Source organism: Erpetoichthys calabaricus, chromosome 8 (genome assembly GCF_900747795.2).
Source record: "Erpetoichthys calabaricus chromosome 8, fErpCal1.3, whole genome shotgun sequence".
In the NCBI taxonomy this organism is placed as follows: domain Eukaryota; kingdom Metazoa; phylum Chordata; class Cladistia; order Polypteriformes; family Polypteridae; genus Erpetoichthys; species Erpetoichthys calabaricus.
In genome coordinates, this window is record NC_041401.2 from 167,278,195 (window position 1) to 167,301,328 (window position 23,134).

The window sequence follows — 23,134 nt, forward strand, 5'->3', positions numbered from 1 at the left end:
AAATCGACCGAATGATAGCGTTTGTGCACTGAGCACGAGACCGTATGATCACGCATATTAACCAAGAGATCGCCGAGAGGCAACGCCACCTTTGAATGGCATTATGAAAAGGGAGCAGCAGGTATTCCTACCACCAAACATCTCGTAGCTGCTTTTACGAGCGCTGAAAAGTCTGCAGACACTGCTGCGGCGTTGCGATGCATAGCTGCAGGGATTGTATCTTCATTAGAAGGGCACTGGTGACTATTTAAGGGTGCAATCATTAAGTAGTGTGACGAAAAATATTAAGAGAAGAAAACTCATGGAAACAGCATCAAAGTCAAACATGCAGCCATGGCAACCCGGCTGCCAACTCCTAAAACTAATTGTCTGTCCGGCAGCGACATCTCGTGGTAAATGGCAGCAATGCAATGTTTTATAATAGGTAGAATACACGGTTTTGGACAAAGTTACTTGGATTTCATAATTAGCGTCACAAAGTTCAAAAGTACAAAGGGATCAGGATTACCATACCTTGGATTTGGATCGCATAGTTATGTCGCAGTGTGTGGATAGTTAAGATACTGACATAACAAGTTTCCAGAAAAGAATTACGGGGATGAAGCCATTAAATATGGCTATGTCACCTACTGGGAACTGAACTTAAACCCACACGTGTACACATATAAATCCTATTGACACAAAATTGAAATTGCAGCAAAACCCTTTCGCTTCCCCAACAATTCTAGAAATCATAATGTTTCATGACCAGTGAAATTTGCATCATTGATACGTGAGAAAAGGTGTTTGGTTTTATAAAGTGTAATCAGACTCCTTCACTTTCTGCACACTTTACTGTGTTGTTTATTTAATTTTAAAATGGATAAATTTGCATTTTTTTTCCTTCAATCATCTGCAATGAAAAAGTGAAAGCATGTTTCAGAAAAGTTTTCAAATTTTTAAAAAATCAAAAAGTAAAATCTCTCATTCGTGTAACTTTTCAGACCCAGTGCTTGAAGTGGCTGGTACTCATCAGTTAACTCTTCCAGTTACAACATGGAGTACTAGCTCCTTTTCTTGGCGTACTGGTAAGTACCGGCACCTTAATATGAATCTTTACCGGGGTCTCCCCCAGGGCCATCTTAACAGCATTATTGGCCCCCAGGCAAAGTAGTGCACTGGGGCCCCTATTTTGATAGAAAAACAAAAACATACATAGGCAACCGAAACATCGTGGGACCCTGGCCAGTGCACATTGTGCCCATATGTTAAGAGGGCCCTGGGTCCCCCCTCTCTTCGATTAACTATCACTGTATTCTGACGACTGAAGTTTCACTGCAGCGGCACCTCTTCCTAGCGTATCAGTGAGTTGCACCTTTTTGGTAACCTTCAGTGGGGTCCCCCCTTTTATCAATCGACTTTTCTTATCATACCGTGTGAGTACCAGCACCTTTTCTTAGTGTACCAGTGAGTACCAGCACCTTAATGCAGGTCTTCACTGGGGTCCCCTCTCTCTTTGTTTGACTGTCTCTGTATCCCGATGATCAAAGTTTCAACATACCAGCACCTTTTCTTAGTGTACTGAGACTACCGGCACCTTTAGTGAACCTTAATGGGGGAACACCTGCAATCCCACCCCCACTCTTTGATCGAGTGTTGATGTATCCCAGCACTTGCAGCTTTACAGCGAGCTCCCCAACTTTTTGATCGAATGTCACTGTATCACCATAGCTTGGTTCCACTTCAAGCACTATTCAAACAGTAATAATAATAATAGTAATGATACTACATTTTATTTAATGTCTTTCCTGTTCTCATTTTTTTATAAGTTTGAAAGTCTCTTCACCAGCACCGCCTCTTTCAAGCTAATTTCTGTCCAGTTTTATAGTTTCCATCTTTAAAGTCAACAATCTTAGTATATATTCTATGCCTTTGCTAACGTCTCTTCCCTGGTGCTCCCTCTCTCCAGTGCGTTCCCATAAAGCCTGCTTCTCAGTCTCTGCCATGATTTTCAAGGTAAGTTTCTTGCCTCCTTCTGGTTTTATACTTTCTGCCCTTGAAGGTGACTCTCTCAGCGTGCACCGTTACTCCTCCTTGATCAGCTCACATTGCGCTTCCTCTTTCAATGTGTCACCACAGCCAAAGTGACCAGTCAGATTGCTCTGAAGGACTCGGCACACAGACCTTAGTGTTCTATTATATATACTTTATATATATTTATTTATATATAATCTATATATATATAATCCCTATGTGCGTCCAGGTGTCCGTGTGTGGGTGTCTTCTGATGAAGTGCGCATGCGCGGGGCACGGTGCGATGCGCGATATTACTGTCAGAGAAAGTTAGAGGCGTTTTACGGAAATACAACCCAGTATTACTGCGAGAGAAAATTAAAGGTACACAATACAGTGACGCATATTACAGCCACATACAAGCCAGTATTACTGTCAGAGGAGATTAAAGGCATATTACCGGCGCGCACGCCTGTATTACCGCCAGAGAAAATTAAAGGTATATTACGGACGTACAAGCCAGCGGACATACAAACCAGCAGACGTACAAGACAGTATCCTTCAATAAAGGCACGCACAGGCATCCTTCAATAAGGGCGCGCACAAAAAGGCGAGCTTCAAAAGTGTAACCTCAATTGAGCGCGGCGAATAAAGGCGTTCGTAGATAATTTAGTTCAAATGGCTCTGGAATATGTGAAGAGCAACAATGGTGCAGATCTTTATTTACGCGCGCCTTTATTCGCTGCGCCCAATTGAGGTCACCCTTTTGAGGCTCGCCTTTTTGTGTGCGCCCTTATTGAATAGAGCCGTACAAGACAGTATTACTGTCACAGAAAATTAAAGACACACAATACATGGCGGCAGCCCACGAAGAACGGTCAGCTCAGCAAGTAAACATCAACAAAAGAAAGGCTGAAAGAAAGAAAAATACGACCGACAAAAGGAATGAGGTCAAAGTCCCTTGCCATTTAATATAGATTGTTCCTACTAATGTTTATGCACTACTGTTCTAGCGCCCGTTATTGTAACGGGCTAAATGACTAGTATGTAATATATGCATATGTCTGATCATGATCTGATATTTGAGTGGTTACCTACCATGTAACGCTTGTGGCTGGTTGGCCAGTTGGGCAGACATCTGCCACGCCTCTTTCAGTTACGAGAAGCAAACCATAGAAATGTTGTATAGTACTTGCCAAATAATACAAAGACCAGAGAACATGTGTTTCACCCTATTTGGGGCTCACCTGTGTACATCTGATGAGCCCCAAATAGTGCAAAACACGTGTCATGTACTCTTTGTACTATTTGGCAGGTACTATGTAATAAATATATTCTCACAAGCAGCAGATTCTAAAAATATTTAAAGCTTTTCACTTAATATATTTAATATAAACTCATCCTTCCATCAATTATCATACTTACTTGATATACTTTATGGTTGCCTCAAGCTAATCCTGGCAATACAGAGCACAGAGCTGAAATTTCCTCTTAGTATGGCACACTAACAATCACACACACATTTAGGACCAATTTAGAATTGCCAGCTAACCCTTACACATGTCTTTAGGCTCTGTGTCTTATCTACATGGCGAATGTTTACCCATAAGATGACAGAAATAAGGTCAAGGATGAGAGAACTTCACAATTGGCAACAAAGATGGAATGTTATTCTTGGGTCAGGGTCACTGTAGCCTGTGATCCCAACACGTTATACTTGGATGTTGAGATGCCAGGGGCTGCCAGGGGGAGCTGAAACCTGCTGTCGATATTTGTTTTGTGGAGAGCCAAAGCTGAATCCCAATTAAGATATGCAGTGAAATTGAGGTGAGGGCGCTGAGATTCAGTAAGTTGGGCTGACTTTGTGGAGCAGCAGTGAGGTCCAGGAGCATTCAGTTAGGGTCCAGAACTTGTGAACAGTAGGATGATGCTGTGCACGTCTGTGATTAGTTTGGTTTTAATTTCACCGTCCACACAATCCTCCAATTTTCTAAATAAACATCTTTTTAGGACAGTTAATCAATGTGTGGGATCTGTTTTTAGATTTCCAAGTGAAGATGGAGGTGCATTTCTTTCAGGTGAATTATAGTAGATAGATAGATAGATAGATAGATAGATAGATACTTTATTAATCCCAGGGGGAAATTCACATACTCCAGCAGCAAAAAATATTAAATTAAAGAGTAATAAAAAATGCAGGTAAAAAACAGACAATAACTTGAATAATGTTCAACGTTTACCCCCTCTGGTGGATTTGAAGAGTCGCATAGTTTGGGGGAGGAATGATCTTCTCAGTCTGTCAGTGGAGCAGGACAGTGACAGCAGTCTGTCGCTGAAACTGCTCCTCTGTCTGGAGATGACACTGTTTAATGGATGTAGTGGATTCTCCATAATTGATAGGAGCCTGCTGAGTGCCCGTTGCTCTGCTACGGATGTCAAACCGTCCAGCTCTATGCCAACAATAGAGCCTGCCTTCCTCACCAGTTTGTCCAGGCGTGAGGCATCCTTCTTCTTAATGCTGCCTCCCCAGCACACCACTGCGTAGAAGAGGGCACTCGCCACAACCATCTGATAGAACATCTGCAGCATCTTACTTATAGTGCAACTTTCCTTCAAAATTAACTGCAGATTTAGCAATGCTTTCCACAAAAATGATTTCTTTGGATATTTATGTGTTAACCTTTGACATCACCTACCTACCCATTGTAGTAGTAGGGTGTTGTACCATGTTAGCCATTATGGATACAATGAGAAGTGAGGCAGAATGACATCTTTTAATGGCTAACTGAACAGATTACAGTATTCAGGCTTTCAGGGCAGCTCAGGCCCCTTCTTCAGGCAAGTTGTAGTAAGAGTTGTGTATTGCAGCTTGCCTGAAGAAGGGGCCTGAGCTGCTTTGAAAGCCTAAGATTCAAGATGGCACGTGAAGACTCCAGAGCACTGGATTATAGAGATTCATCCAAAGCTTAGGGGGAATCACGGAGAGAAGCACAGCAGAGTGGAAGACGACTGGGAACGGCACTAGAGTGAACACAACTTCAGAAACAAAGCAAGAATAGCTGTGGCTGGTGTCAGTAACTGTTACTTTATGAAGCGTTTCCCATGGGCTTAATAGTGGGAAGGTGATTCTTCAGAAAGTATGGCTGTAGATCATTCACTGTTAAATAAACAAGCCTGTTGCTGGGCTGTATTCTTATTCCCTGTGTGTGTGTCCTGGTCTTCTTTTCTAGGTGCTTGTTACAGTCTTATTCTTGATGTTATTACAAAGTGGCAACAATTACGTGCAGCTTAGTGCAATATCCTACCTTATTATGTTTTTCTTCTTCTTCTCCTCATCCTGATTTAAATGTTACCACTATTACTAGCTGTGCTGCCCATCTAAGACGGGTTAAAATCTAAGTAATCTGTGTAGATCTCAGTATTAACCATCTATTGGAATGCATTTTGTAATGCATGATATCCATTGCTTTTTGTCTTTCCAACAGAAGGAGCATCATAAACATTTATAGCAATAAATGCATTATTACAAATGTTTGTGATGCAACCTCTGTTGGAATGAAAAATGCAACACAAATAACTCTTATTTGCCATTTGTATGGAATACATAAAAGCAGTGTTATTGCTTGTGATTTGCCATCTTTTGGAATGACAAATGCAATGCATTTTATTGTTACAAATGTTTGTATTGCGCCATCTGTTCCAATGACAGTGAAATGCATATATCTCTGATATTTGCCATTTGTATGGGATACATAATAGGATTGTTAATGTTTGTGATTCGCCATGTTTGTAATGACAAATGCAACGCATTTTATTGCTACAAATGTTTGTGATGCACCATCTGTTGGAATGACAGGGAAATAGCAACCGGACAAACACACAAATATATAAACATGTAGAGACTTATCCTTTTATTGAGGTTATTATTATTATTATTATCATCATCATCTTTGTGGTAAAGCCTTAGTGTTACTATCAGAAAAATAAAAGATGCCAATATGAGTGCAAATTTGCGACTCGGGATGCCATGAAATCGTGATATAATTCATATTCAAATGTGCTCCTTACTGCTCCTTACATTGTGTGGGTGTAGCATGCTTCCTACTTCTCATGTCCTACTCTAAGGTAGAAATTTTTTTTATCTTAGTTCAATTCCTAGGATTAATTCTGAGACACTTGATAAATGCAGGTACTGGTCGCTCGTACAACGTGAGGAGTCTACACAAAGGAGTTTTGTCACATATCCAAAAGATGAACATTTTAGGTTAATCAGCAGCTGTGAAGAGATCCAGTATGAGTTAAGAGTGCCCGACAGCCCATCCATGGCTGCTTTCTACCTTGTGCTGAATGCCTCAACAATAACCAGGAGTCTAAAATTATCCAAATTTTATTATGTGATATCATCTACTGTTAAATTCTGCTCCGTACTTCTAAAAAATCTTTAATTTTTTTTATTGAGGATTTGTTCTGTTCTGTGTATTGTATTGTATTGACCCCCTTCTTTTGACACCCCCTGCACGCCCAACCTACCTGGAAAGGGGTCTCTCTTTGAACTGCCTTTCCCAAGGTTTCTTCCATTTTTCCCTACTAGGTTTTTTTGGGAGTTTTTCCTCATCTTCTTAGAGAGTCAAGGCTGGGTGGCTGTCAAGAGGCAGGGCCTGTTAAAGCCTATTGCGGCACTTCCTGTGTGATTTTGGGCTATACAAAAATAAACTGTATTGTATTGTATTGTATTGTATTGTAATAAGCTCCAGCCCCTGAATCCCTGAACTGGATTTAAGTGGGTTCAATGATAAATGATGTTTCCAGAGTTTAAAAAAGGTGTTCAGATTATGGTGGACCTGCTTGGCTTTTAAATCACCGTTTAATTGTGAAAACAGAAGGTGGTAGGGTTTGAAAAGGTGATTGGGCCATAGCTTCCAATGAATTATAGTGACAGTCAAAAGGAATGTCCCATTTCATTCTGACATTTATACACCATAACAGACATGGCTTTATCTAAAAATTACTTCTTAAACTGCATGATTATCATTTCATATTCAAAGATACTAAAAGATATTAAAAGGGAAAGCTTAGTTATAGGACACACTCTGGACTCCTTGAAGGTTGTAGCAAAGGAGGGAAATAAAACAAAACTGAATGCCATTATGAACAATGCTGCCCATCTGCTCTCTGACACACTAACACAGAGGACGTCCAGCCAACAAATCAATCAGCAGAAGTGTGTCAAGAAATGCCACTGGGGCTCCTTTACATCAACAGCAATACATCTGCACAATGCTCCACTATGACTGTGAGAGCCAAGTCTGAACCTTTCTTTGGTTTGAATTATCTTGTTTTATGATCATCCTAGTGTGTGTTCAGAAAATAGTGTGTGTGTGTGTATAAATAATTACTTAACTATCTATTTATGCATTTATTAAATGAGCTTCTGTAAAAAGGCAAATGTCCCCCTGTGGACAAATAGTTCTTTCTTTCTTTCTTTCTTTCTTTCTTTCTTTCTTTCTTTCTTTCTTTCTTTCTTTCTTTCTTTCGTATAATGTCCTTCAAATCTATCTATCTATCTATCTATCTATCTATCTATCTATCTATCTATCTATCTATCTATCTATCTATCTATCTATCTATCCCAGCATGACACTTTATAAAGTTTAAAAATAATATATTTTGTGCCTGTTATAATGAAGGTGGAGATGTCAGTATTAAAACAGACTGAAATGAAACTTGTGATGATCCATTTTGGACCAATTACCACCTTAACTTATAAATCTATAAAATATGAGTGATATCAGTGCATATTACAAGGAATTAAGACTTCCCAGAAAACAGCAACGGCTGGTATTTTTACAGGTGCATGACCAATATGGCAGATGTGCATGGCATGGGTAACAATTACACTATAAAACTTTAACAGAAGATACTTACTCTTGTTTAAGAAAAACAATAAATAATAAAAAGAACTATGGAGACAATGACCAAAACCACATAGAAGTTTAATTAAAAGCAGAAACAAACTTCTCTTTAAAAAAAAAAAAAAAACGGACAGAATAAAACGGAGCAGAAACCAAGACCTCCGAGAAGCCAGATTCCCATCTTTAGTCTAAACAAGAAGGATCAAAATGAATGCAGCTCTCTGTGGCCAATTCAGTTTCTTTATGTTCGGTTTTCCCTTTCCTCAGAGATCAATTATTTACAAAGATTTAAAGGTGCAGCATTCCTGACTGGAGAGAGTGCATATCAGATCCAGTTCCATAAGACATGTCACAAAGGGTCAGATCTGTAGACAAGACGAGTGAAGGCACATTTGGAGTTCATGGAATTCACGTTCTGCATATTTTGGCAGAAGTTTTTAGTGGTTTCAGAGTACAACTTGGAGCAAGACTGGAGCTCTTTGGTTTATTTGTTTTAAAAAGAAATGCAAAACAGGTGATTACAAAATGAAAAAATAAATAGTATATATATATATATATATATATATATATATATATATATGCATCTATATAAAAAATCCATCTATTCTTCACAGCTGCATTTTTGTTGCATTTTGCTGTGGAGTCCAGTGCTCAAATCATGTACAATGTCAAAAAATATATAATTAATCTTTAAAAACATCTGTATATATTTTAAGCTGAGCTCTTTATTCTCATTAGTCAACCTCTATCTGGTCACTTGAAGCATTTTGTTATAGTGGTTTTCAATCCCAGAATTCCAGCTCCTCTTCACTTTAAAGCTCATGTAAGATTGGTTAGTGGCAAATTACCAAAGTTGGCACTTTTGTCTTGGGTTCATGGGGGAGCCAGCTGGACAGTTGAAATGTTTGGAGAAGTCCAACGAATTAGATACTGTGCCAATGACTCTGTAACGGGATGGGCTGTGAGGGTCCGTGATCACGCCTTCATGGGAACTCTCTGGAGTCCGAACTGAACACCACACCTGTAACAAGGATCAAAGAGACAAATTTAAATGGTGTAAAGGCCTAATCTTACTCAGCATTACATGCGATCCACACAAGCTGCTTCAGAAGACAGTATGCGACTACAGTCCCTCAGGATTGCATAACTAAAGGGATAGCAAAGCAGCCATGTCCTGGACAGTCACTCTACATGCAGTTTTACATTGAAAATAGCTAAAAAAGACTATCATTATTCTGTATTTTAGACAGTATAGATATCCAAAGCAGCTTACAAGGTCAGGATACATTTCAACTGTTTACATGTGTGTTTTACAGTTGGAGGGCAGACAGGTAACAATAACCATCTTCAAACTACCAAGTCATGTAGTTGAGGGAAAAACCTTGACCACCTTTAAGTATCTAGATGAGACATTAGGAGAGCTTAGCCATTAGCTAAACAAACAAGCCTTATGGACTCAAAGGTCTCCTCTCAATTGTCAAATTTTTGATGTTCTTATGACAGTCAGTGCATTTACATGCCCACACATAATCTGGTTAAGGCAGAAATCTTTCCTTTGTCAAAACATTCTGACGTTATCATAACTAAATCTGAAAATAAGCATGACGCCTATGATAATTTTCTTGTGTTTTATAAAAAAGTTTAGTAAAAATTGATGCTTTATTTATAGGGTTCTGTTACTGAATCGCGCGCGGAACACTCCATTCTGCCAGGCTGTACCCTGCAAATATCCAGTACGTGTGCTTCTTGCCTTACATCTAGTGCTGCCACAATAATAACACAGCGTCCCAATTTCCCTCATCTCCCACCTCCCTCTATGCTGGAAAATATATTCATCAGTTTCAAGGACTTAGTCAACATCTCTGCAATATATAAAACCATTTTACAGTCCCTCCCTTTCAAAGATCCAAGAGGACAATGGGAAAATGATCTCTTCCTCAACATATCAGAAAAGAAGTGGAAGGTTGCAATGTAGAGAATTTACTCAAGATGCTTTTGTGCAAAGCATACAATTATTCAACTAAAAATTATATATCGAGCACATCTGTCTCGCTTAAAATTGTCCAAAATGTTTCCAGGGCAAGATTCAATCTGCAAACGCTGCAATCGAGTTCCAGCCTCACTGGGTCACATGTTTTGGGACTGCACTAAACTAACATCATTTTGGACCAAGATTTTTAAATGCCTTTCAGACAGTCTTGGTGTCACAATACCTCCTAATCCACTAACAGCTGTGTTTGGTGTACTTCCAGATGGTCTTAAAGTGGAGAAGGACAAAAAAACTGGAATTGCCTTTACTACACTATTGGCACGTAGACTTATCGTGCTCAACTGGAAGAATCCTAACTCTCCCCTTTTAACTCAATGGGTAACTGATGTTTTATATTATTTGAAATTGGAAAAAATAAAATTCTCACTTAGAGGATCTGTGCAGAAATTTTTCCAAACCTGGCAGGATCTGATCAATAACATTTTAGAATAAGCTTTTAAAGCACTGAGGAAGCAGATTCTCTCCCTGTTCTCTTTTTTTTTTCTTTTTCTTCTCCATTTATCTATATTCACTTATTAATTTATCTATTTGCTTATTTTTACTAGGTTTAAGTTTTATTCTGCTGGCCATGCTCTCTTTCTCAGGGGTGGGGGTTGATTTGTTTTCAATCCTATTCTTGTAAAATTGATGTATTTGTATGGAATGTTGTGTGATTTCAATTAAATCAAAAAAAAGAATAATAATAATAACACAGGTATTTTTACTTCAAAAAGATATATGTTAGATTACTTGTGTCGTGGTGAAAAATTATCACCAGAAGGCTTTTTACTTGAAATGAAGGCCATCAGGAGTCTCGAGATAGGCAAACAGAGTCTATAGTTTTATTGCAATAAAATAACCATAATAATAACAAGGACTCAACCCAATATGGCCAAATTGAGCTGAGCCCCGAACAGTTCTTATATGTAAACTTATATAGTCATTTCTTATCACCCCGACCTTGTTCAAATTAGCTCATTTGCTCTTTTTTCGGACTCCCCCCCTGCTCCTGTCCAGCCGATACCTCGAGTTCCCATGGGAACCATTATTATCTCCTGACTTTCCTGCAGCTGGCCCCTCGGTATTTCTACTTGTCTATTGTTCATTTCTAGTTTCTGTTTTGCTTATTTTTGATTGGTCTTTGGCTGGGCAGATGTTCCTTCTTCCTTATTTGGACTTGGTCTTATCACTTCCCCTTCCTTGGCTGGCATGCTAGTTTATACTTGGGGCCTCAATGCTAAGCTTTAATTTAAAAGAAATATGGCATGTGCCTTTATTTAATCATTTGCTTGTTTTACATTTAATTTCTGCACCAAGGTTAAATGCTAGTATAATTTTCTAAATTTATTTATGCTAGAATATATTTTGTTATTTTCCATACATTACATCATCTGACCTTGGCAGCAATGCCTTTTTTGCCATCTTTGCTGATTCACTATTCCAACTGGCTTCTTACGTGCCTTCTAGGGCCTATTTTTTACTATTATCGTTTCTCAGCTTTCTGACTTTTGAACACAGGTGTACTGGTCCCCCCTTCTTCTGTCCTTGGGTAGTTTCTGTGCGTCATACTTGTCCTGTTCTATTCTTGCTTTCTTAATACTGGTAACTTTCCTTCAAGCTTAAAAAATAATGCAATATGACTGATGTTTTAGTTAACCATTTGCTTAACCTATCTTATTTGCTTAACATTCTAATTTATGCTTAATGTTTTAGAAGCCATTAATTACTTTTATGTCTATTTATGCTAATATGCTATTTGTGTCTAATGTCTAAATTTTTCCCTTCTATACTTGTTACTTTAAAAAGTAATCAGACTACTTCATGCACATTCATTTTTAGCATGTTACCCTACTGCTCTTCAAATTGTGCTGCACAGTTTAGCACTATACTTTCACCATTTCAACATGTATTTAGCGATTTCTGAAATACTGAAACAATTTTTCAGCCAGAAGAACAAATAATGTGATCGCCTGAGCATCTGCCTCTTCTACCCTTCTACCCACAGCTGCTGGAAGCATGTGCAAAGCAAATACATGCGCAGGCTGACAGAGTGCACCGGACATGCGTAGACTACAAAAACCTTAACAGCAACCTGATTAAGGGTTTACATAGCCACATAATTGGCTTATTTGTGGAGAAATCTACCTCTGTTATTTAGGTTTCCCAGGGTGAACTTCTCCAGGCTTGGTGACAAGGCTGTCCTCCTGGCATTGCAAGCAATCTTTGCTTCCATTTGGGAGACGGGTATCATGCTAACTGACTGGAAAACGGGACTTGTCGTCCCTATCTGGAAAGGGAAGGGTGATCGCGTAGATTGTGACAACTACAGGGGGATAACACTGCTCTTGGTGCCAAGTTAGGTCCTTGTTAGAGTCATCCTCAATAGGATCTGTGATCACTTGCTCACCTACCAGTGACTGGAGTGGTCTGGTTTTATGTCTAAGAAGTCTACCATCGACTACATCATGGCACTAAGGGTTCTCATTGAGCGCAATGCGAATATTATCAGAGTTTCTTTGCAGCCTTTGTCAATTTTTGTAAAGTGTTCGACTCGGTTGATTGAGCTGCCCTGTGGGACACCTGGAGACTTTGCGGTCCCCCCAATGCTTGCATGGACTGGTTGTTGGGCAGGATCAATGATTCCAGCGGTTGTAAGGCATCTGTTGGTGAAGAAACATTCACTGATCTTGACTTTGCCAACGATGCTATGATCTTCATGGAGTCAATGGAGGCTCTGATCTGGGCGCTCGAGAGACTAAGTGAGCAGTCTAAGTGTCTGGGCTTGCAAGTATCCTGTGTAAAAACCAAGATCCAGGCCCTTAATGACCTCTTGGGCACAGCCATCAGCAGCTTGTCTGTCTGCGGAGAGAATGTCAACCTTGTTGAGAGGTTTACTTACCTCAGCAGTGACTTTCATGTGTCTGGTGACTGTTCCTATGAAGTCAGCAGATGGATTGAGAGAGTATGAGGGGTCATGAGGTCACTGGAAAGGGGTGTGTGTCGCTTCAGATATCTTTGCTAAAGGATGAAAGTCCAAGTCCTAAGAGTCCTGGTACTTCCTGTTTTGCTATACGGTTGCAAGATATGAATGCTATATGTGACCTGAGACAAAGACTGGACTCGTTCGGTACTGTGTCTATTTGTAGAATCCTTGGGTACCGCTGGTTTAACTTTGTGTTGAATGAGCAGTTGCTCATGGAGTCCTGAATGAGGCACATTACCAGCATTATGAGGGAGCGTCAGTTATGGACATGTGGCGTGATTCCCTGAGAGTGATCCAGCTCGCAGGATTCTCATTGCTGAGGACCTAAGCTGCTAGACCAGGCCAAGGGGACGTCCACGTAATACCTGGCTATGGTAGATAGAGGGTCAGTTCTGGAGGGTGGGTCTGGGCCGCATGTCTCCCTGGGGTGTTGCCAACTGGGATCCTGAGTTGTTTCATCGTGTGGTGGGTGTGGCAATGCGTTTTGTCAGTGCTTGCTCTCCAAACTGACCTGACCTGAGAGGCCAATAATCCAATTTCCCCTAACCGGAATAAAGGTTTACATGGCATTTTAGAAATCAGGTTTCTGTGAATAATCGGGTTATTGAAGCACATGTTAAGCATACTAAGTGAATCACAAGCAGGAAATGAACCAGCAGCTTTAGGGTTTTAAGTTCCAATGCTTTAGTCATCAGACGATGCTGCCTGAGTGATAACTGAGTTGAACTTGTTAATTTTTTAGACTTCATGCTTTCTCATTTTGTACTCGATAAAGTGCAAATTGGCCTGCTTTATGGGATAAAGCAGACACCTACTGCTGAGTTCTTTCAGTTTCTATCTTGTTTTTACTTTTATCTGTCTGGTCATTCATCCATCACCTAAACTCCCTTTCAAAGACTTGCATTAGGTGAATACCCATCCATTTTTTGGCCACGGTCTGGAAAAGGGTGACGACAGGCAAAAGAACACACGTGTTATGTTTCTTGGTGTCTATTTAGCACCCCATCTCTTTTCCGATCATTACATTGGCTCCCTTGTAACAGCACATGTTAAGTTCAAATATTTGATGCTTGCCTACTGAGTTGTCAGTGGACCAGCATCTACAGATATGGAAACACTTGTGAGGCCCTATGCACCTTCATGCCCACTTAGTTCTGCTGAAGAATGGCATTTTGCATGGTATCAAATCTTAGTCCAGACTCTTCATGTGTAGCTCCTAGTGGGTGAAAAATGCCCACCTCCATTAAAATATCTGACTACCCCAATGTGTTTAAGAAGTGTTTGAAGACTTTTGGTGAATTTGTGTCCAACTGATATTAGTTGGTAGGTTTTTATAATCTAAGAATTGTAACTCGTGTGTATTTCGTTCTTGGCTCTTCACTTGTGAAGATGAATTTTGTAAACTTGTCCTGTAACACTTGGTCCCAAACAGTTCCCCTGACTGATGGTACTCGCTTATGTTGACTTCTTTTGTGAGTCGCTTTGGATAAAGGTGTCTTCTAAGCAAATAAATGTAAATCTGAAATGTAAATGTCATTTTTTGTGGGCTTAATATATTATTGTTTAAGACTGGTCAGTTTTGAGATTTACCATTGTGTTCTAGTTTTATTTGGGAGTTATAGTTTATTTTTACTTTTGTATGTTTTGTTTTCCGGAACCACATTTTATGTTTTACAAGGTGCCACCATTTTGTTTTCCCATCTCTAATACGGCATTCTTGCTATTGCATACAAGTTAAAAGTAAGTTTCTGAGTCAGAAGGTACATTTGAACGTCCTGTTAACTTGGAGCTACAAGTTGGACAAGTCAGAGAAAGCAAAGCTAGCTGAATTCTCTGAGTTGTGGTGTAATGCTGACCTTTCAGCTTAGTAAATGTAAAATATAATAAACACAACCTGGTTAGCTGGAAATGCAGTTTTTATGGTTGAACTGAATTTGGAGCAAGGTGATACATACTTAATACAAGAGTAAATAAAAAAGTAAAGGCAATTTGAAAATTATACGGCAACTGCAATGGACAGAAACTGACTCAATGCAACAAATTTGCAATGGCTTATGGGTAGTTCAAACACGCACAGCGCAGAACTCTGCTGTTAGCTGTTAGTTGAAGTCAAGTTCACATGAACATGGCCGCTCCACTGGGGGACTGCACCATTGTTGAACAACGTGCAGTAGTAAGATTTCTTTGAATATGAGAGACAATAATCAAGGTCAGGAGATGGACAGGGGAGAAACTGAAAGTAAATGCGAGAAAAGAGCACAATTATAAACATTTAGTTCTTTAGAGTTTTGGTATCCACAGATGGGCTAAGGATTGGAACTCATACTCATTCCTTTATCTCGTCGGATTGATTACTCATTGGTCACGACCTCATAAGTTATGCCCCTAGCAGCAATAATAGTGGACGTAACAACAGAATTAAACAATGGCAGTGTCTGAGGAGTCAAAATCATACCAAATCATACTCCATATCTCCTTTAATTGGATTTACCATTGCACGACCCAAAGTTATTCTGTGTTGTGGTACAGTGAAGGACTTGTAATTTATCATAACCGACAGAAGCTTTTTATAGGTGTACAAAACTGCATTCCTTTTCATATCAGTTTGCAAACCAGAGAATTCACATAGCTCCTAATGGATGTATGCCTAACATGCCTTCACCCTCACAAAAGTATCTCCATTTTGTGGTGGGTCCACAAAACAAAGTGAAAAGTACAAGTGCAAGCAGATATGGGACAGTAATCCCCCATTAACAAGTGGCCTAGACTTGTCTTAGGCAGGGACACCCAATAAAATGGGGAAATTGCACACAACTAAGGAACAATTAATATCCCTACTCAATGTAGGTATTAAGTTTTTTTTTATATTTACTGTGTTCAGTTTTAAAAGACTTAGGAAGGTGTTGTTGTGTTTGGGAAATGTCAAAGGCATCACTGTAAAACAGTTAGCAGTCTAATAAAAGAAATCCTAAAGAATCTTTGACCAAAGCCAACAGAAACCAGGGAGAAAAAATATTATGAAAAATTACCATTTTTTAAAAAAAATTTACTGCAATGGCATATTGTTTTTGTTACAGGTAATGCCATTTTATGCAAAAATGTGCATCCAGGTTGGTATGGGAACAAGAGGTCATGTTTGGTGACGTTACTGAAGCGACGATACATAAACCTAAGAAACATAGCAAAAGTTAGACCTTTTATATCATCGAAAGATGCAGAGAAATTAGTTCATGCGTTTGTTTTCAGTCGGCTAGATTACTGTAATGCACTCTTCTCAGGACTATCCAAAAAAGACATCAATCGTTTGCAACTAGTGCAGAATGCAGCTGCTAGAATCCTTACCAGGAAAAGAAAATCCGAACACATTTCTCCAGTTTTGATGTCACTACACTGGATACCTGTGTCATTCAGAATTGACTTTAAAATTCTGCTTATGGTTTATAAAGCCTTAAATAATCTCGCTCCATCTTATATATTGGAATGTCTGACACCTTATATTCCAAATCGTAACCTCAGATCCTCAACTGAGTGTCTCCTTAGAATTCCAAGAGCAAAACTTAAAAGAAGTGGTGAGGCGGCCTTCTGCTGTTATGCACCTAAAATCTGGAATAGCCTGCCAGTAGGAATTCGCCAGGCTAATACAGTGGAGCACTTTAAAAAACTACTGAAAACACATTATTTTAACATGGCCTTCTCATAACTTCACTGTAATTTAATCCTGATACTCTGTATATCCAATTCATTATAATAACTATTCATTCAAAATCTGTACTAACCCCTACTCTCTCTTCTGTTTCCTTTTCTGGTATCCTGTTGGTGGTGGCGCAACCATCTACCCAAAGCACCATGATGTTCCAACAATGATGGATGGATTAGAACCCTAACTACAAAGAGGACTATTTCATTTATGTTAGGTAGAATGCCCAGAGGGGACTGGGCGGTCTCGTGGCCTGGAACCCCTGCAGATTTTATTTTTTTTCTCCAGCCTTCTGGAGTTTTTTTTTTTTCTGTCCCCCCTGGCCATTGGACCTTACTCCTTTTCTATGTTAACTAATGTTGTCTTATTTTAATTTTGTATTTTGTCTTTTATTTTTCTTTTCTTCATTATGTAAAGCACTTTGAGCTACTTTTTGTATGAAAATGTGCTATATAAATAAATGTTGTTGTTGTTGTAAACCAGCTCCTCAGACCATTCACTGTCAAGGTTTGACTGCTACTACTTGTGCTACTTACATAAAGTGTTTCAGCATTCAGATTCTTTGGCTATGATTTTATGACAATTTCTTGACTTTGATTTTGGTTCACAGTTTGGTTTAGACATGTTTTAGGCTTTCTTTCCTTGTTTTGGCAACGTTCGTTTATTTACTTGTGGTTCCTCTTCTGACTCATTTTCGATTTTTTTTCTCCATGGTCTGCCATTTTCCTTCTTTTGGCAGAACAATCACTTTCTCAAATAATGTGAGGGGAGGACCCTCTACAATCTCAATCAAATAATGAAAGCAAGTTGTACAATTCAACATAGTCAAAGCAGACCAGCTGGGCTCGTCTAACAGAAGGCAAAGTAAGTAGCAGAAACAGGACCTAATAGTAAGTGGTCCACACAATATAAAGTCTGTCCATAAAAACAAAGTTCAAACCAGATATGATGTAAGTCCACTTGCTTCACCATAGTAACCCACCTGTGCAAAGCCTACAAAAAAGAGCTGCTCATTAGTTAATTCCAATGCAGGAAGAACTTCCTCTTCTCCATTTTTCTTAATCCAATTCTCATAGGCCTGTAAAAAACAAGAAAAATCAGATGCTCAGATCTTGGTTTGTGCTCCTCAAATACATGTCACATTACATGATTTTTCAGTTGTGGACTTTTCTTACATAATCTTAGCAGCCGGGGGCAGTTGCAGTGTGCTCCCATGACTGCCAGTCTTGTAGAGTGACGTGTCCAGTGACTCAGTCCAACCAAATCAATCAGGTTTGATTTTGTTTTTAATCATTGGATTGGAATTGTGTGCAAGAAAGCTAACAATCAATAAATGCTTCTCTGGAAGTACAATATTTTTAATGCAGTAATGAAGAATGCAGAACACAGGTTTTTTGGACTTCATAAACATAAGACAGGCTCATCTGTCTAATGTCTTGTGTTTTAAATTGCACGACAGAGTGGAAAAAAAGAAAACAAGGGGTAGAGACTGCAGCTGAACTTGTTATACTAGTAAACCCTTTAAATGGGCAACAGCTCCTTCAGGTAGCACATTATAAGCACATGATACTTTGAAAATGTGAAACTTTGAGAAAATTGTCAAGCAGTTTTGTAATTTGACATGGCCTTACATGATTTTCATCTTCAAAGGTCTGTCCTGATATTTCATTTAAATGCATAATGGAACACAGTTACATAGTCGGGGAGGTGTCTGCCCTTTTTAGCAAGGAATATGATTTTAGTATCTGTACATACCACAATTAAATGATCAATTTAGAATGATAGAGGGGCTGTAAATATATTAAATTGCCTTGAAGTCTTTTAACATACCCTTTTTGCACTGCTAATCCAAAAAATATATTATAAAAAAAAATCTTGGGAGGGAGATTAGAGAGATGAGATGTGATCTTCTCGGAAGACAATTTGACGACCCGCGAGAGACACTTTAACGTCACGCGAGACAAGGCAGTGAGACAACATTTAAAACAAGTTCACGGACATCTAACCCAGCAGTTGTTGGAATGCTTTTGGCTGACATGCTTCATGTGCTCCCGGCTCTTAAAACAATGACAAGTGACAAGCAGGACACGTACCTCGCCAGCAGCATGAAGCCAGCAGATGATGCAACCGGTTCTCCTTAGTGTGCATTGAGCTGACCCCCCTTTACAATGCGAGCAGCATTATATGTCCTGCGAGAAAGAGATTTAACCACACCCGGGCACCGCTTCTCCTTAGTGCAGCGTTTCAACCTTTAAGTATTTGCGACCTGAGTTTTCATAACAGTTTTAATTGCGCCCCCTAAGGTTTTTTTTGAAAGGAGCTCACTAGTACCAATTTGTTCTTTTTTAATTAATGATATATCATAGATGCATATTCTATTATACCTACTTAACTTTTATCGACATTTATCTAACTCTATATTTATTTTTCTAGTATCAGAATGTAGTTTAAGTTAATTTGTTTTGGTTTCAATAGATGTATTTTTCATATTTTCGATTCTTGCTTTCTTTTTTTCATATCTTTGCGCCCCCCTTTTTGTTACTTCACGTCTCCCTAGGGGGGCCACTCCACAGTTTGAGAACCACTGCCTTAGCATATGTTAAACACCACCCACACCCTCATCACAATGTGAGCGGCAGAGACGCAAAGTGGCAAAGGGCCAGCTGCTGTACAGGCTTTAAAATGATTGACAGGCTGCGCAACAAGCAGAATATGCAGCTCGCCAGCAGCAGCAGCAACAAGACAGCAGATGATCCAACCGCTTCTCCTTAGCGTGTGTTCAGCCACTCCCCTTTCACAATGTGAGCAGCGTTATACGTCCTGCGAGAAAGAGATTTAACCATGCCAGGGGCCGGAAATAAAGGACAAGTACAGTATTGTTTTTAGAAAAGTTTTAAAGTAAAAGTGAAAATAATGCATATGTAACAATTCCCATGAAAATAAAAATCTCTTTAAATTGTATATGCGGTAAACCAAACCCGGGGGTGGGTGAGCGTAGCCCCCTAGTACTGTATATATCTGACCCAGTTAATCCAAATCAGGCTTACTGGGGCCTCAGCGTAACCCAGCAGGATCAGATACAAGCCCAGAACTAACTCTGGACAGGAAACTGTGCCATTCCATTGTAGCTCATACCAGGGAGATGTGGTCAGGGGAGGTAGTTCATCATGAAAAGTAAAAAAACTAATAATGATAACATAAAATAAATTTGTGCATTGGTCTGTGCTATAAATTTGTTTTCTGTATGATTCCAATAATTGTGATAATTTTTATAGTCAAAATCGCTGAATTTGTGCATTTCCTATTCAAATAGAGGAGAGAAACGTGTGGTGTGGCAGCGATGAACTGAGCCTCCCCTCAGACTGCGTTCTCCCCCACACACGGGGTTGATGCATGCAATTGGTGCATGCCTGTCGCTATCTCTCTGTATGTCGCCAATATAATGTTTGCAGGCACGTTTATTATACACCATGACTTTCCACAGTCTGGCTAATATCTTTAATGAATGTGTGTGACATATTTAGTCTTGCTGATCAGACATAAAAATGCAGTGAAAAGGCACAAGGTGAGGCAGACAGTATTGCGCTTCACCAAAGGGGGCGCATGTGAGCCAAACAGGTGCTTGTTGCTGCTGTTCTTCTACGCAGAGGTACCAATAAGTTAACAATATCAGAAAGTCAAGTGCACTGCAGTGGTCCATTTATTTTTATTTTTTGTTCTGACTGACTGCAAAAATAGAAGATTAAGATTTTTAAAACTAAAGGAAAATAAGGAGGGACTTTTAGAAGAAAGTGAAAGAGATTTTCATGGAGAAGGATAGGCGCATTGACTTCATTTGCAAGTAACGGTAAGGCCATAAACTGTTTTCAGTTTTATAAAAAAAATGGGATCAGACTAAGAAGAAATAAATCCAATATTTAAAAACTACATTTTGTCCTTAAATAATATATTCTTTTGTTTTTCTTGTTATCCAGTCTCTTTTGCTTAAAGCATCAGAATAAAAAACTTAAAAAAAAAAAGTATTTCAATTAAGGTCAAGTTGAAATCCATTTTTTTGTATATCACTCAATACTTTTATTTGTACTGTATGAGTATGAATTGTGAAATTGCAACGGCAAATTTAGAACACATGGAGGATGCACAGCAAATGTGATCTCTCCACTCTCTCTCGCTGCTATAAATGTATCGTTCTTTCTTAGCCAAATACATACCTTACAAATGTGTGTAAAGAATGCTGGTGAGAAGTGAAATATAACCAGTAGTCAGTGTGCAAGCTGCCAGTTGAACAGTGAATAAGCTACTCTTTGGGGTTCATATAATTGTAAATCTAACTCATGCCTCACCAGCCATGCACCTCACCGCACGTCACTGGCTCATACTCACACACACAAACCCGCCACACTGGGTCAATGCAGAGTCACCAATGGAGTGAATGTGAATATATTTGGCATGCTAGGAGGAAAACCGGTGCAAAAACTGGAAGAAAACTTACATCTCATAGAGATATAAATAGGACTGGGACCCAAACCTGAGACACTTGATCCATGAGACATCAGCATTAACCACTGTCATTGTACTGTTACTACTACAAAATGTTTTAACTAGTATGAAAGACGGGAACTTTCACCATAATTTAGAGGCAGATATTTAGAGAAAAACAGGGAAAAGTGGTAAGAAACTACTCTTCAACTTTAATACTGAGCTCATGATCCGTCACCGTGATCACAAATAGCCACACATGACTTACATTGTAGGCTGCTTTTAGTCCCCCGTTGTCAGCAATGTTCTCTCCAAGAGTGTGCTTCCCATTCAGAGCCTCATTGTTGATGCTGTAGTTCCCATACTGCTCTACCATGCATTCTGTTTGCTTCTTGAAGGCTTCTACCGATGAATTTTTCCACCAAGGCCGCAGATTTCCTTCTTTGTCATATTCACGTCCTGCAAGAGCATTTGTTTCACTCTAATTGACGATTAATGTAACATTTAAAGCACAACTGTGAATTTTGCTCTTGGGCTGCACTTGGTACACAGTTAAAATCAACCCTGGATGGGTCACAAATACATTACAGTGCATTCTCACATGATTAGGGCATTAGAGTGGTCAGTCTAACTGACTAGTCTTTGGAATGATGTAGGTAACAGGAGCACCCAGGAGATAAGTGGAGAACATGCAAACTCCACACAGACTAATTGAACTAGGATTTGAACATATGGATCTAGAGCTGTAAGGGTAAGGGCCCAGGCACTAAGCACTTCTCTGTCTCAAAATGCAGGCATTACTCTTCTAAAGAAAAAGGCTAATACACACAGATTTTACATTTTATTTAGGCCTGATCTAATCAATCAATAATGAACTAAATAATTAGTTCATGGGGTGGCATGGTGGCGCAGTGGTTAGCGCTGCTGCCTCACAGTAAGGAGACCCGGGTTCGCTTCCCGGATCCTCCCTGCATGGAGTTTGCATGTTCTCCCCGTGTCTGCGTGGGTTTTCTCCGGGTGCTCTGGTTTCCTCCCACAGTCCAAAGACATGCAGGTTAGGTGCATTGGCGATGCTAAATTGTCCCTAGTGTGTCCTTGGTGTGTGTGTGTGTTGTTTCCTGCCTTGCACCCTGTGCTAGCTGGGATTGGCTCCAGCAGACCCCCGTGACCCATAGTTAGGATATAGCGGGTTGGATAATGGATGGATGGATAATTAGTTCATACATAAAAATATGTGCATTCATTTATTATCAAACCTGCTTAATCCAGTTAAAGAGTTGTGGCAGTTTTAGACAAAAGACTGTAACCATCTCTGAAAGAGGCAACAGTCCATTCCAAGAGCTATATAAATAAAATGTATTATTATTATTAAGACACATTCACTGCAGTGGGTTGGCACCCTGCCCGGGATTGGTTCCTGCCTTGTGCCCTGTGTTGGCTGGGATTGGCTCCAGCAGACCCCCGTGACCCTGTGTTCGGATTCAGCGGGTTGGAAAATGGATGGATGGATGGATGGAAGACACATTCATGCAAACGCCTACTCTTGCTCATATGGAGCAAATTTAGGGTCGCAAATTGACATAACCTGCATATCTTTGGAATTTGGGAGGAAAACAGGGGTACCTGGAAAAAAACCCAAAATAATAGAATATTCAGATTCTGCACACACCATGAAAATATGTGCACACCAAAAAAATGGAAAATGCGTATGCATTAAAAAAAATCAGACTTATAAAACCTGTTGTACACACATTTCTGCACAATTACCTTTATAAATCGCAGTCATCTTGTAAATATGCATTCATGAACGTGCCTAAGTGCTAATCAGCCTCATACATATGCGACCATGATGTTGCAGATGTTTATTGGCTAGTAGTGCAGCCTTCCTCCTGACGTGTCGAGACCCTGCCACCTACATTCAAAAGCATCTGGCTGTGCTCCGCAACTGAGTACACAAGATCATGCATGGCATTACAGCTCTTCTCCTCTTCATTTTGGGGGTCCGGGAAAGGCGTAAGGTGCCAGCGTCTGAGCAGGCGGCA

General features: G+C 39.6%; 1 protein-coding gene across 3 annotated transcripts in view; it reads right to left on the reverse strand.

Annotated features, from left to right (window-relative positions):
* Positions 1-7,966: 7,966 nt before the first annotated feature.
* ece1 (endothelin converting enzyme 1) overlaps positions 7,967-23,134 on the reverse strand; it is a 318,704-nt gene continuing 303,536 nt past the window's right edge. For all 3 annotated transcript variants that reach the window (XM_028807767.2, XM_028807769.2, XM_051930374.1), the window contains 3 exons: positions 21,361-21,551; positions 17,596-17,691; positions 7,967-8,925 (listed from right to left, as the gene is read on the reverse strand). In XM_028807767.2, coding sequence (XP_028663600.2) covers positions 8,749-8,925; positions 17,596-17,691; positions 21,361-21,551 — 464 coding nt within the window. In that variant the 3' untranslated portion in view covers positions 7,967-8,748. The remainder of the gene's footprint in view (positions 8,926-17,595; positions 17,692-21,360; positions 21,552-23,134) is intronic.